The sequence below is a fragment of the Mytilus galloprovincialis genome, chromosome 3 (assembly GCF_965363235.1).
Source record: "Mytilus galloprovincialis chromosome 3, xbMytGall1.hap1.1, whole genome shotgun sequence".
NCBI lineage: Eukaryota > Metazoa > Mollusca > Bivalvia > Mytilida > Mytilidae > Mytilus > Mytilus galloprovincialis.
Genome location: NC_134840.1, coordinates 65,347,347 through 65,362,988, shown reverse-complemented (window position 1 = coordinate 65,362,988; position 15,642 = coordinate 65,347,347). Strand labels below are relative to the sequence as shown.

Here is a 15,642-nt window from a genome sequence, read left to right as displayed (position 1 = left end):
TGTGGTATGGTTGAAAATGAGCCAAATTTCCACAAGAGACATAATAACAGTGGACAGGATAGGTGAAAATCCCAACAACACAAAGACGCCAAGTACACACATATGAGCACATGCAGTTACTGATAGCTAGTTCAAAGCCAATAACAATAAATGCAAAAATATCTTGCAGCAACATATAAATTATCAATCAGTACTCATTCAACATCCAGATAATTTAATGAAAATAGGTCTTAAACTGTCAGAGAAAAAGACGACATTGTGCAATGCCAAGATACAGATATCGACAGATTGTAGAACCATGAATATGCATATGTATATAAAAATAATATTTAGTTTGCTTTGAATTTACTGAGAACAAAATCAATATTAAAACCAATAAACACAATGTTATAGAATAAGTTTACTACAGTATTAAGAGAATTTAAAGTTTACACTTATCCTAAAAATGATGATGTACTATCCAGTTTGAAATAACTTTTCTACAGTTACAAACAATCTTCAAAACCAAATTTACATATATATATATGGAAGAATATATAGTTATCAAAGGTACCAGGATTATAATTTAGTAATCCAGACGCGCGTTTTGGAAATTAGTAACGTGTAGTAAAGCCCTGCTTTCATTACTGATAAATTTCATGATAATAATTTAGAAAGACCTTTCGCGGAGCACTTCAACGACTCAGCATTATAACAAGGAAACTAGTATAATTTATGTATCCAAGCATGTGCTTTCATGAATCAATTTAGTTTTTCTTTAATTCTCTGAGTTTATCAACAATTTCAGAGCCTCAGCCGTTCTGTTTCCAATTGGTAGATTAAGGCTGACAAGATTGTAATATATTTGGGTTTTTGCTTACGATTTAAGTGAATGAAATTGAGGGAGATAGAACACTTCTCTTTTGATTTAAGCGCGCTGGAAACGTAATATCTAGAGTTTTGTTTATCAGATACGCTCACGCTCAAGACAAATTTTTATGAAGTCAAACTTATGGTCTCAATGGAATAGCTAAAGAACTGACTTCAATTGATTGCTTGACTTTGTTTTATTAGTTCGTTCGGTTTTTGAGGACAATTTAATATCTTTATCTTAAAGTGTGATTAAACGGCTTAAAAAAAGAATAGCATGAAAAAATTTGTACAAGAGAGGGTCAATCAATACATAATTCTTAGATATCGTGCTTTTTTTATAATATAAAAAAATATTAACTTTACATAGAAACGAAATTAAACAGTCAGACATAATGTCAATATCAACGAATTGTACTTAGTAATACCTGGCATTGATGTATGAATACAGTGTGCAGTTCAAACTGAAGAAATCATAAACTGTCTTTATTTAAGTTTTGCAACGATCGTAAAAGCTAACACCCGTTTTATATACAAAGGAAGCAATTGTTATTTGAATGGTTAAATAGAGCTAAAACTGTTAATTGATTGCAACTGTACATTTAACTTGAATCTGTTCACAAGTAAAACTAGCTCTAATCCTAATAAGTCTTTACGCATGCAATAAAAACAAAAGGAAATTGTTGTTCAGATGTTTAAAATTGCTTTTAATTTAAGCTAATAGTATTTATAAACGTATCATTTCAAAAGTTAAAAATAGTATTACCCTTTAACTGTCAATTTAACTATGGTTTTTAAACAAAGTCATGCAAATGATTCAATAAATAGCTTTAACAAATTATAAACGAAAATCGCTGAATTACTGACTCATGACTCGGGACAGGCACATACAGACAGTGATTGGATTAAACTAGTTTGTTGTGGCCAAACCCTCATCCTAACGTGTGACAGTGGTTTAACAGTACAGCATAAAATCAAACTATAAAAATTAGTTCAAATAGGCTTAACTCATTAGGTCGATACAAAGCATTAAAAATATAACAACAGTACAAGATCAAGTATGCTAGCAAAGGAACAATGATACCCATATGAATACCAAAAATCTGTCGATACATTTTATTGATGAAACGTACATAAATAGTTATCTAAGGTACAAGGAGTATAATTTAATACGCCAGACGTGCGTTTAGTCTACCTAAGACTCATCAGTGACGCTCAGATAAAAAAAGTTATAATGCCAAACAAGTACAAAGTTGAAGAGAATTGAGGACCCAAAATTCCCAAAAAGTTGTGCCAAATACGGCTAAGGTAAAAATTTATTCCTGCGATAAGAAAATAGTTTTTTTTAAATTTAAAGTTTTGTCAATAGGAAATTTATATAAATGACCATAATTATAATTGATATTCATGTCAACATCGAAGTGCTGACTACTCAGGGACGAAACGTCTACCAGCAGTGGCATCGGCCCAGTGGTGTTAATAGTTATCAAAGGTACCAGGTTTATAATTTAATACGTCAGATGCGAATTGTCAATGAGAAAATTATCAGCTTCAACTAACTCATCACACCTTCATGATGTATGTTTCTCTAATTCTTCGTCAATTTATCCCTGTCTGCAGCCATTGTATAAAAACAAATAATCAACGTGTGGTTTGTTTGATCTCAATTCTTCATTGGTTAAAATCCGATTATGACGTCGAATGTTCTTGCTTTCCTCTGAATTTCCTATTGCGACGGCATGAAAAAAGGTGGACATGTCTGATTACGTCACATAAAAAGAACACATCTTTTTGCAGATTATTCGAAAAGAAGGAATAAATTTGCCTGCGTATTGTTTGAAAATCATTAGTGAAACATATTTCACAACCAAATATCATGTAATCCACTCTCGACATTTAAGTTTTAAATATTTAAAACGCTCGACGAGCCTTGCGTTTTAAAATTTAAAATTTTTACTGTCTCGAGTGGATAAATATCGTATCACTCTCGATGCAATGGTAGAATCTATATCTAGCATGTTCACTTTTTTTATTTGAAAAGAATGCCTTAAATGAGTTGTAGGAAATATATTTGAAACCAGAATTAATGAACAACCATCTTATTATATAGAATTGTGTGGAAGTGTATTGTAAAAAGATGAAAAGTCACAAATGCCAAAGTAATCAAAAGTATCATTAAAAGTAAGTACTTTATCTAAAGCTTCTTCTGAAGATTTGTTTACACTTTGAAATAGTTAAATCTACTATTTCCATATGTTTTATTACACAATTTAGTATCAAATTCTATGATAGTTGCTGTTAAGGAACTTGTTAAAAAGACAATACTAATACATTAACTGTAGAACACTTAATAGAGACCGGGTTGAAACGATGATTTAATTTTACAGATTTTGTGTGTATGTTTTGTAACCAATACATGCTGGGGACCTGCAAATGTTTAGAAAATGCCTTTTGCTGAGATGTTTTTATGATATGATTATTTACTATATGACTCTCCGTGGAGCGAAAGAACCTGAATGTACAAGAAGTTTCATTTTAAAAATAAGTCAATTTGAAGAAAAGTAATGTGGTTATAGATATGTTAACGATTTTCTTACAATAACAAAGGTTTAAGGAATTAAAACAGTACGGTATTATTTGTAGTTTTGTAATAATCGTACAGGATTTTAAATTGAAAATAACTTTTCATTCACAGAATGTTCACTTCGTAGAAATACATACAATAGACAGTGCACAAAGGGTGCGAACAAAGCAAGGATAGGATCACCATTTGAACAAAATCTTGTTTATAATACATTTGTAACATTATATTCAATTTGATAACATATTTTCAATCATACCTTTACAATGATATGGGCTAAAATTGTAATGTTATGAATGTACGGATATTTGTAAAAGAAAGATTTTCAATATCAAGTAGTCGTTAGAATCCGCCTTTTTTAACACGAAGCTTTGTAAATGATATAAATGATGCGCATTATATTGTCATGCTATTTTATGTTAAACAATGAGCAGTTTATTTCTGATGTCAAGGCATTATCATTTGATCAAAATATTAATACAGGGAGTTATGTTTCTAAATATTAATAAACATGTTGAATAACTGATCTATTCATGCGTTACGGTGTCTAGTATACCTTTTTGTGCTTCTTTGTTACATATATTTTTGTTTTTATAGTGTTTACGATAATTATAACACAATGTTGACTGCCGTACCCCTATATTTTACATTTTTATCTTTTTTGTCTGTTTGTTTTGTTCACACACCGTTGTCAATATAATGGAATTTGATGATACTGTCATACAAGTGAGAGGTTTAGCTAGATATAAATCAGGTTCCACCATTTTCTACATAAGAAAATGTCTATACCAAGTCAGGAATAAGACTAGTTATCCATTTGTTTGGTATGTTTGAGCTTTTGATTTTGCCATTTGATTAGTGACTTTCCGTTTTGAATTTTTAAAGTATTTTTGTGATTTTACCTTTATACCAAAACTGCTGTGTCATAATATATTTACAAATGTGATTTAACATAAAATTTATACAAACAGATATTTTCTTATTTTCACATTTTATTTTATTTTGTTATAACTTAATCTTTATTTTAAATCATTATCGGTGTTCTCAAATTTGTCAGTTTCTGTATTGGCATGTGTTTGTCAAAGAAACAGCTATTCCACAAAAAATGTATGTGGTACGAATCGACACAGGATCGAACTCGTGGTATACCCGCTACCAAGAGTTAACAAAACGGTACAAATAAAAATACATTCCAAACTGTAACTAGAATGTATTTTTTCCTATTTCTATTAAAAGCAGATATTTGTCTTAGGAATGTTCATTTTATTTAATTTTACCGGCTGTCTATGTTCGATTTTTGTCTGTATAGGGTCATCAGGCAACTGTTACACGGTTCCCAATCGAGATATAAGATAGATATACTTTCATTGCGTTTTCTGTGCTTATGTGTTATAGCATGTTCACATTTCGGTTGAGAAAAAAAACCTCTAAAAATTTGATTAATCGCGCATATTGATGTAAAAATACTTTGTATGTGATTTCACAAATCGATCACATTAAAATAGTATTTATATGAAGAAAAAAAATTACAAATAATAATTAAGCTATTTCATAAAAATTACAATAAGGTTAACATTTAATATCAATATTAAAGTTTCTAATTTATGGTTAATCTCGAAATAAATCTTTAATATGTTACAATATATAGACATTGTATTATGTAGATATTACCACATATTGCGAATCCACATACATAAACATAGTTCTTTAATTAAAACGTTCATGGTTCAGCATTTATGGTAGAAAAGTAAAATCATAAAAAGACTAAATTCCGAGGAAAATTCAAAACGGAAAGTATTTTATCAAATGGTAAAATCAAAAGCTCAAACACCATCGAACGAATGGACAACAACTGTTATATTCCTAACTTAGTACAGGTATTTTCTGATGTAGAAAACGTTGGATTAAACCTGGTTTTATATTTTGCATAAAATTCTACTATAGTGACAATGATGTGTGAACAAAAACAAACGGACATAATTGGTGAAAATGTCAAAAATAGGATTACAGCAGACAATATTATGTTATTACCTTAATCACTGAAAAAACAAAACAAATATGTAAACTAACATTTCCCATGGCACAATAACACAATGGCGGGTAAACATGATATTCGATAAAAGAGAACTTACGAAGTCTTGTATTATTGGAAAAACATATATAATAGACAATAATAGTGCATTGACTTGACATATCAACGATATAAGGATGAGGCTTAGAAACGGGGAAATGCGAGGCTGTGCCGAGCATTTTCTCCGTTTCGGGCCGAATCCTTATATCGTTGATATGTCAAGTCAATGCACTATTATTGCCTTATACTGCAATTCTAAAAAAAAAACATTTCCAATTGTTGTTTAGTGTGTTAATGTTATTTGTTTGATTTAAATATTGGGGAAAACCCTCCTTTAAAAAGGCCTCATATCACACAGGCGGAGAAATATACAACACGATGAAACCGCAATCAATGGTGAACGAATTCGTTTGTTTACAGACTAAAATATCAACAATAAACATAAAACATAATGATTTATAGGTTGCAAACAAAAAATATTAATAAGTGAAATAAGTGTTCCCAAAAATTGTGAAGGAAACAAGTTTGAGTCGTTAAACGCATCGTTGTTTACATCGGAAACAAGAACAGGATGAATAGGTCGTATGAATTATTAATTATACTTTCGGAAATTTCTAATTAAATATTCATGAGGAAAAGTGATACCAGGTCAGTGACTGTATATGACATAGAAATATACGGTCAACGCATTTTGACTGCTCAAATAGAACGAGTGCAGTATAAATGTTGTTCCTTCACTTCAATGATTTGTATTTTCTTCTTTTTTTCTCTTTCTTTTAATGGTACAATATATACTGATGCAATGTTTAAGTTGACACTAGCATGCATTGCAAAATGATCAAAAACATTAACTGTTAAACAACAAATAGTTACAGATAGCATTATGTTTCAAATAACCAAGAATAACTCGTGGAATTCGGTCATTTATAATAGGCCGTCAACACTCCTCATACTGTTACATTAAATTCATTCACATTGCGTGACGGATGCTTTTTTTTCTACTGTCACTGCAATATCATTGGACTTAATCTATTCTATCAACGAGTAAAATGGTGTTATTTTTCATCCATGTAAAATGTTATCAGATTATTTACGGGTAAAAAGGCACTGGCCCATGTTATTACCGTAATTTAGCTCTTGCTTGATCCTCCCCTTTTATAAATACATAATAATGCGTAATGTATATGAAACCTTTGCTTTATGACATGTTTTAGCGAAATAAGAATCTATAGTGTTGTCTTGTCTTTTTCGTAGTTGACAAATCCTCTGGGATATGTGATTCTTTAAACATTGCTTTGAAATACATAAATGGTCTTGAAAAGGTTTTAGCTAGGTTGCTAAACATATCAAATTACCAAACAAACAACTTTGTGACCTCAAAAGATTTACATAAATTATCACAACAACCCCCTCCACACAATGGATATTACATAGACATAAATAAGAGCAGAAGTTGTTGACAAAATACTTGACTAAATAAGGGAAATGTTTCAATTTTGCTGTTTAAGCTGACATTTAATGGTTAACAATAATCAAATGTAAATTAAAGGATATAAAGTACATGATGAACATTTCAAAAATGTAATATGTTATATATTTCAAAAAAGGTGTTTGTATTTCTTCCCCTCAAAATCCAATGATTGAATGAACAAATTCCGGATTTTTTTGGAAATGTACTAGTACTGCAATCTTTTTTCACACAAATAACTCCTAATGTGTCCTTATAGGGTTTTTTGAAACTGTAAACATAGTTTAAAGAAAACGGTTTTGTTTCATCTGTAGAAAAAATATTTTGCAAAAGCAATCAAATGTAATAAAAAAACAAGCCCTAAAAAAAAAGAATCATTCTGGTAGGAAAATAACTGCAAAACTGGTTCTGTCTGTGTTTGTCCTTCTCTAAAGTTTGTAATTTACAAACAAAAAGGTTGAATTCGCAACAACACAAATAAGATAAAAGTTAAATACCTGTACTCTGGTTTGCTAGTAAGATAACTGTAACGATTGCTGCTCCAACAAGGCACAGTAACAGTGTCCCAAGTCCAATTACACATAAAGTGTTCCTAGTTTTGTGGTCATCCTTTCCACTATTTTTATCGATAGTGCATATACTACCTTCGTCAATTTTTCCAGGAACGAATGGATCACTATGTCGAGGTTGGGTTAAATGTAATGATATCTAAAAAGAAAGAGAGAAAGAAAGAAAGAAGTCAAAAACAAAGACAAGTAATGTGAATCCAGGTTTAATAAAACAGTGCGGAGAAAAATGTTTGGCATGCCTCAAAACCAGGTTCAACCCACCATTTTTTTTCTTAAAATGCCCTGTACCAAGTCAGGAAAATACCCATTGTTATATTATAGTTCGTTTCTGTGTGTGTTACATTTTAATGTTGTGTTTTTGTTGTGTCGTAGTTCTCTTTTATTTGATACGTTCCCCTCAGTTTTAGTTTGTAACCCGGATTTGTTTTTTTCTCTTTCGATTTATGAATTTCGAACAGCGGTATACTACTGTTGCCTTTATTTACTACCGATCATGTCATAGACTGCAAGCTTTGAAGACATTTAGAATGGAACAATTATTATAGCTATTTCTCGAAATTTTTCTTTAAACTAACTGACTTATAATTCCGATTCTTAGCACAGTAGAGGGATAAGAAAATTTATTGCTAGAAACTAATGGCGCACGTGCCGTCGTCTTAGGTAAAATAGCGATAATCAGATTATCATTGGTCATCTCAACTCAGTCATTAGTTTTATATTTGTCTTGGCGCAGTCTTTTATATCTTACTACTTCTACGTCATTTGGTCTTAGGTCAAAATTTGTCATATTGGCAATTACTACCACATCTTAGTTTTAGTACATTTTGAGTATACAAATTTACTTTTATATATTGCCCTTATATATGTTTCAAAAAGTGTGTTGTCCCTGTTGTCATGATTCACTTAACACTAACGGGATTTTCTTTCTTATATATGAATAATTACTTTAATTTTATGAATATTTCAAAAGAATTGATATTCTTAGTCTGACGTACTCATATTTCATTAGCATATCACGCCTTCTGTCAACCCTTTGGACCAAACATAAGTAAAATGTTTGATAGAGAGGACAAACGGTTATATATTCTTCTCCAGACTGACATCCGGTATTGAAACGTACATCTTATTTCTGGCATGTAATTTAATATTTTTTTATTACTGAGCTATTTATGAATAGATACATGTATTTAAACCCTGACATGATAACAATAGCAGCGATGACTGGTGTAGTTAATTTTTAAGTATGAATAAATTTAATGAATATTAATGCATTTTCAACTTGATAATAAAGAAATTAATGGCCTTTACGGTAAATAGTGGCAATCGCATGTCTACTTTCATTTAGGTAGACTGTTACAGTAACTTGTATTTATATATGCATCGTGCAATGTATTGAAATTGATGCAAATTTGATAATTATATTATGATTAAGAAATAGTTCATGGGGGCTTGAATATATCGTGATTTTACCACGGGTTAGCCCTTTACATGTATGACAAATACTGTACCCTGAGTACATGTTTAATATACAATACATATATACTGTACATACCAAATGAGTGAAATATATCACTAAAACCTATCTTCATACTAATGTTGATAGGCAGTCAAACAAGTTTTAACTACCATCGCCTAAAACTATGTTAGGCAATAGGATGAATACTCAGCATTAGATTTCAGGCATTAACTTAATGCCTGGGCGTTATCTGATTGCCTAGGATATACGCTTAATGCCTAATTTCACTTATTTCCGCTAACATATATACTATAGATAGTTAAAGACAAAGATCTCTCTCATAAAGGCGAAGGGTCGTTAACTACTGTACACAATAATAAATTCTATAAACTCCTATTTTTATTTAGTGTGAAAAAATACAGATGTCAATAAATATTTTGGATAATAGATATCCTTCATAAGTATTCCTTAAAATCGAGTTTAATCAATCAGTGTTGACTTTCCTATAAAAAAAATATTTCACGTAAAACTAATTAAACTACGACGTATGCTTGTATATTTCTATAATCTCAAAGTTCGTTCAATTTAAAAACTTAGAAGGTGGCTGCAACCAAAATGAAACTACGCAATCAAGTTGACTCCTTAGAGTACCAACGTTTTAGATTTTCTTTATATCCAAAATTTTGCCCGAGTGATTTTCACCTAATTATGCCCAGTAGTGTTGTGGTCAGTGACGGTAATAGTCAGTTGGTTAAGGTGGTACCCAACACCTTCACTAAAATTAATTTGGCTCGTTTAATTTTCATAAAATTTTGACAGTCTTTTTACTTTGACCCTTTGACAAAAATATAAAAATTTCAAAAAATTTGAACCAACCATTTTATCAGAAAAATTACACTGGTTAAAAAGCAGTTTGACAAACGCTAATTTTGATCATTGAAACTAGACATAAGACATAAGACATTTTATTTCACTAAAGCCCCCACATGGGGTATGTTAGTACAACATTTTTAACAAACAATAAAAGTGTGAACATATTTACATTAGAACAACATGGTTAACAAAGGTGCAATAATAGTATATATAATTAATACAGATATTTGACAGGAAGTACAAATTATAGTAACATGATTAAGCACATGTATTAAAAGGTTTTAATAACACTTTTGCAAAATTTTGCTATTCCAGTAAGTGTAAATAAATCTGATGTATTCATCAATTCTTTAAATTTTAAAACATTTGGGTTATTACATATATTTAAAGGTAAAAATTTAGCTCTTTCATTGTTGAAAAAGGTACATTTGAATAAGTAATGAAACTCATCACCAAGTTCATTAGCATTACAAAGATTACAATGTCTTTCAGTTCTATCAATATTAAAAAATCTGCCCGTTTCAATGGGCAATTTATTACTAAGGCAACGGAATTTACATAAATACATTCTTAGATCAGATGGTAACAACGATAAATATTTCTCAAAACAAAAATCAGATTTGTATATTCTGTAATTAAGACATTTTGCAGAATTCATAACATTATTACTCCAGTTCAACATAAATTTCTCACTTAAACATTTCTTGACATTCTTACTAATATTATCAGATTTAGCAATTATTTGATCATCCCACATCAAATTAAATCCACATTCATATAAAGTACTTTTAATTTCTAACAACCATTTAGAGTGATAGATACCCCTTTTACTAAGCTGATACAATATAGAATACAGTGTATATGAAATTTTTTCTCTTTTACCACACATGATACGTTGCCAGAAACCAACCATTCTAGCTTTAATAAGAATATGTAATGGTATTCTACCCAATTCTCCATAAATCATACAATGAGCAGTACTTTTTTTAACCTTCAAAATTATTTTACAAAATTGCATATGCAAGTTTTCTATAATATTACAATTTTCAAAACCCCATACTTCTGCACCATATAACAAAATAGGTACAACCATTGTATCAAATAACTCTAATTGCATATCAATTGGTAAATTCAACTTCCTAGCCTTTATTAAAACGTTTAGCAGATTTTACAGAGTTATCTCCCTGTAGTGTTAGGAACCACCTTCAGATATGCCTTAGAGTGTACAGATAATCTCATGAAAGAGGAAGGTCTGAAGCAGACTTGCATTCATAGCCATTATGACGGACTTTCAGGCAATCACTCACTTATGTACATAGTTTACCACGTTTACGCTTAATGGAAGATACACAGCATTTATACATAATCTTGCAAGTCACCTTGCAAATTATGGTGTATCTCGTTTTAGTTGGGTGACAGTTTAAAGTCTTGGTATATACAATATTTGCTGGAAAGTCATACATCGTTTGTTCACACAACCCTCTCTTGTAAGATATTTAAAATCATGCATTTGTACACTGCCTAGAAGCCAGTGGTTTGTGATTTGCTTGTTTTATAAGATCTATGCTTTTTATCTATATTCAATAAAAATATGGAACTGTTTTCAGCCAATGGTAGCAACAACATTACGGTACGATTTTGTCACTTACCCATAATGAATGACGCTTCTTTGTTGCTCGAGACCAAAATAAGTGTAAATCATAACAAAATACATACATTCGCTAATCAAAACAAAAACAAAACTTTAAGCCATAACTACGGGGCGCCGAATGGGACTCTTGTGGTTTTGTACAAAATTCAATTCTGTCATAACAAAATCATTTTTGTCTTACAAAACTATGTGATACAGACTTATTTTATGAAAACTTCAATTTTGTAGACAAAATTCATTTTTGTAGACAAAATTCATTTTTGTAGACAAAATTCATTTTTGTCATGACAAAAGTCAATTTTGTCAAAAAGGTATGCAAATATACTTATTTGAACTTATTTGCATACAAAATTGGCTTTTGTTACCTGATATGGAAATTAAAACACAAAAGTAAATTGTGTGAGACAAGATACAATTTTGTGTGAAAAAATTGACTTTTGTGAGAAAAATTCAATTTTGTCAATTTTGTCTCACAAAAGTCAATTTTGTGACGACAAAATTGACTTTTGTGGGACAAAATTGACTTTGGTGAGACAAAATTGACTTTTGTGAGACAAAATTGACTTATGTGAGACAAAATTGACCTTTGTGAGACAAAATTGAATTTTATTTTTTGTCTCACAAAAGTCAATTTTGTCTCACAAAAGTCAATTTTGTCTCACATAAGTCAATTTTGTCTCACAAAAGTCGATTTTGTATGCACATTAGTTCACAGAATTCAAACTAAACTAATTTGCATACAAAATTGACTTTTGTCGCCCAATTTTCAAATTAGGTAACAAAATTCAAGTCTGTGATACAAAAATGAATTTTGTCATGACAAAAGTAACTTTTATCCACTGAAAGATAATATTGTATGACAAAATTTTAAATTTGTAGTATGCTACAAATTGTGTTAAACTGAACTCATTTTTGTTGAACAAAACTCACTTTTGTCCGTACAAAATCGAATTTCGAGTACAAAACCACAAGAGTCCCATTCGGCGCCCCGTAATAACGGGATAAGGTCAGAGTTACATGAGGCAAACGAGTTTTTCAATTATTGGTTTTATGCTCTAAATGTGTTTTAAGAAGTTCTGCTCTGCAAACTTTTGGTCTCAAATGATGACATGTAAAGTAATATATTTGGGCATAAGGAAAACTTGTTAAGATCATTGATGTTTTAGTTTATAAATATCGTCTGAAATTGCAGAGCATGTAAGCTACAGCAATAAGAACAAATTGGATTAAATTCATTAGAATTAATAATTTTATAACATTATTTGTTGAATTTACCTCTGCCGAACCGAAATAGTGCACTGTCAGTGTGTGTTGATCGAAAAGCAAAATTATAGTTAAATAACCGAAATTTGCTAAAATCAGACCATAATTTGATACGGATGACTGATTTGCCGCAACGTAAATCTGGATATGTCCAAGATAGAGAAGTAATTTATTTATGCATTCATGTGTTTTTAAACACAATCGAAAATTCAAAAATGTCAAGAATTTTTTTTGTGTTAGTCGACTTTCTTTGTTATATTTACAGTTTTATTTTACTCTTGAAAAATGATACTATGTATAATATTTACATTGTGCATAATATTTAATATCAAACTTTATATTTCTATTTTGGTTTCTTTATAGCTGTGTATAAATATTAATTATAACACTATTTCGATCTTGATTTAAAGTGTTTTTTTAAACAATTCCTAGTATTCAATGCCTATCGTCTTTTGTTGTCAATTCTACGAAAAGGGTTATTACATCATTGGAAACTACCAAATAAAATCTATAAATAAGGAATGACAAATTATTAGGCTACACTAGATAAATTAACTGTTACTTCTATTTAAAGAAAAATGAAATGTTTCAGTCAATGCGACAGTATCCAAACGTTTTAGTTTCTTGGTATCATTTATAATGCAACTACTTTCAAAGAATAAACCATATTGACAGGGTTTTATAAACTTTGCAGAATATAAATGAATAAATCATACTTTTGGGGAGAGCGATGACGTACGAGTAGGCGATTTTTAATGTTTGCAAAAAACTCAGTCGGATATACAGCATAGCTTCAAGCTCGAACATGGGGTGAAACACCCAAGTAAAACTTTCTTTGAAATTACAAGACAATTAAGATTACTTACTCTGGGCCACTTTGTCTTAATATATTTGTCTGTGAATTGTTGTTCAACCATCATACCCGCCCAAGGAGGAAATTCTTTGTCGTCTTGAAAACTAGCGTTTGAATGTCCATCGTAATCTCCATTTCTCGCCGTACCTGAATATTTCCGAGACTCGGAATAATTTGTTGAATGAAAATGTTCAGGCTGTTTTGATTCATCTTCTCCTTCTAACATTGTGTCTAAAGTATTTCCTATATATTTATTTGGCTTAAAATGTTTACTAGATTGACGTTGGTTGTCTTTGCCGGAATTTTCGGGAATTGTTTCTCGAAAAGATCCAATTTTCCTATTATATAAACCACTATCTCTATTATTGTCAAACGTTGAACTTCTTCCTATATCGTTATTTGCTTTGTAGTCCGTGTCATATTGGTTAGATTCAATATTCCTAGAATATGTTCCACTCTCTGGCGTTCTATTCCCTTCTTCAAATGATTGGTCCCAATTTTGTCTGGGAAAATTGCCAGTAGAACCTAGCATTCCTTCTTTTGAATAATCTTCTGTTGGTTGTTTGGTTGATCCGATTCGACTGGCATAAAGTCCACTTTCACGTGCGGTTTCCGAAATGCCTTCAGTATCCCTTAAATCATTTGGGTTATCACCTCTCTGTGAAAAATTTATAGGTGTTCCATTAACACCGTCATAAACTCCAGAACGACCTATGTCTGAAGAAAAATACGAAGAACGATTGTCTCTGTGCTGTGATCGTCCTGCCATATTCAAATAAATTTACAGTTGTCAAAAACTTCAATCAAAAATTCATTGAATATATGTCCCACTTCAATACATAGTATATTGTACCTGCTTCTACGTGTGACGTTTAGGCATTGACTTATGTAATGGGTTTTCTAATTATATATAAAATAACTGAAGGTTACTACCGGGTTTAAATTTTATGATAATTCATTCCTCTATTCAAAAACAAACAATAAATTAAAGCCAGGAGAATAAACTCAAACTACAATAAATTTAAATGCAAATTACTGCATGTGTAACCGATCATCAATAGAAATGTAGGCCTCATAGAATTGTTTAAATGGTTTAAAGGTACAGATTTTTTTGTATTGTAGAGGGAAAACTACTGTCTTATTGCCAACACATTATTTCAAATAAATTTATGTCTCAATACACACTGCAGTTAAAAATTGTTTGATTTTATAGTAATTAATATTTACTTATGTATTTAATTTTTCAGTGGTCTAATATAGGATTGTCATCTTCCTAGTCTAGTTTATATAACTAAGCTAATTATTGGTTAAGAAACGTTTCCACACCATTGAAGATACTAGTACATTTAATTTAGCAAATTTGAATGAAGAGTTTAAATTAAAATTCTCAAACGTGTTACGAACGTCAAATTTTCTCTTTAAATGTTTAAATGAAAATTGAGATTCCGTTGGTCAAGTGCTAGTGTTCTGTATAAGAAAAGAGATTGACTTATAATATGCATTAGTACTTGTAAAATGCAGGATATATAATTTTATTAATTACTTGGCATCATCATTATTAGTATAGTTAACTTTTTGATAATATCAGCAGTGATTGCTTGATAACTAGATTAGAAGCTAAAGAATATTTCAAAATTAAGAAATCTGGTTTTAGATTTATTAAATTAATAACACTGCTGTTGTCGCAATCAAATTAGTCAGGATCTTTATGTTTTGGGGAATTTATCTATTTCTATAGGTTTCTTTTCTTCTTTCTAGCGCTGTAACAGGTAGATTTCTTGCCCTATTTTTTTTTTATAAAACTTATACTACATGTTTATCTCGAACGAATTCTATAATGTTCTTTTTATTAGTTGAAGTAACAAAGAGGATCTACAGTACCTTCCCCGGTCCTAATAATCTTTAGACTTTTTTAAACGGTGCATGGTAACAAACCATTTATTATTGCTTTTGTTCATTGTTGATTTCTATTAATTTTCAAACAAGGAAGTACCTGTACATGTATCTT

The 15,642-nt window shown here is 30.5% G+C and overlaps 1 protein-coding gene across 1 annotated transcript in view; it reads right to left on the bottom strand.

The window, feature by feature from the left end:
- Nucleotides 1–14,529, bottom strand: part of LOC143068644 (uncharacterized) — a 54,506-nt gene extending 39,977 nt beyond the window's left edge. Inside the window, exons 1-2 of the mRNA XM_076242866.1 lie at nt 13,648–14,529; nt 7,467–7,677 (exon numbers count right to left, since the gene is read on the bottom strand). Of these exons, the coding sequence (XP_076098981.1) occupies nt 7,467–7,677; nt 13,648–14,403 (967 nt within the window). The 5' untranslated portion in view covers nt 14,404–14,529. The remainder of the gene's footprint in view (nt 1–7,466; nt 7,678–13,647) is intronic.
- Nucleotides 14,530–15,642: the final 1,113 nt, after the last annotated feature.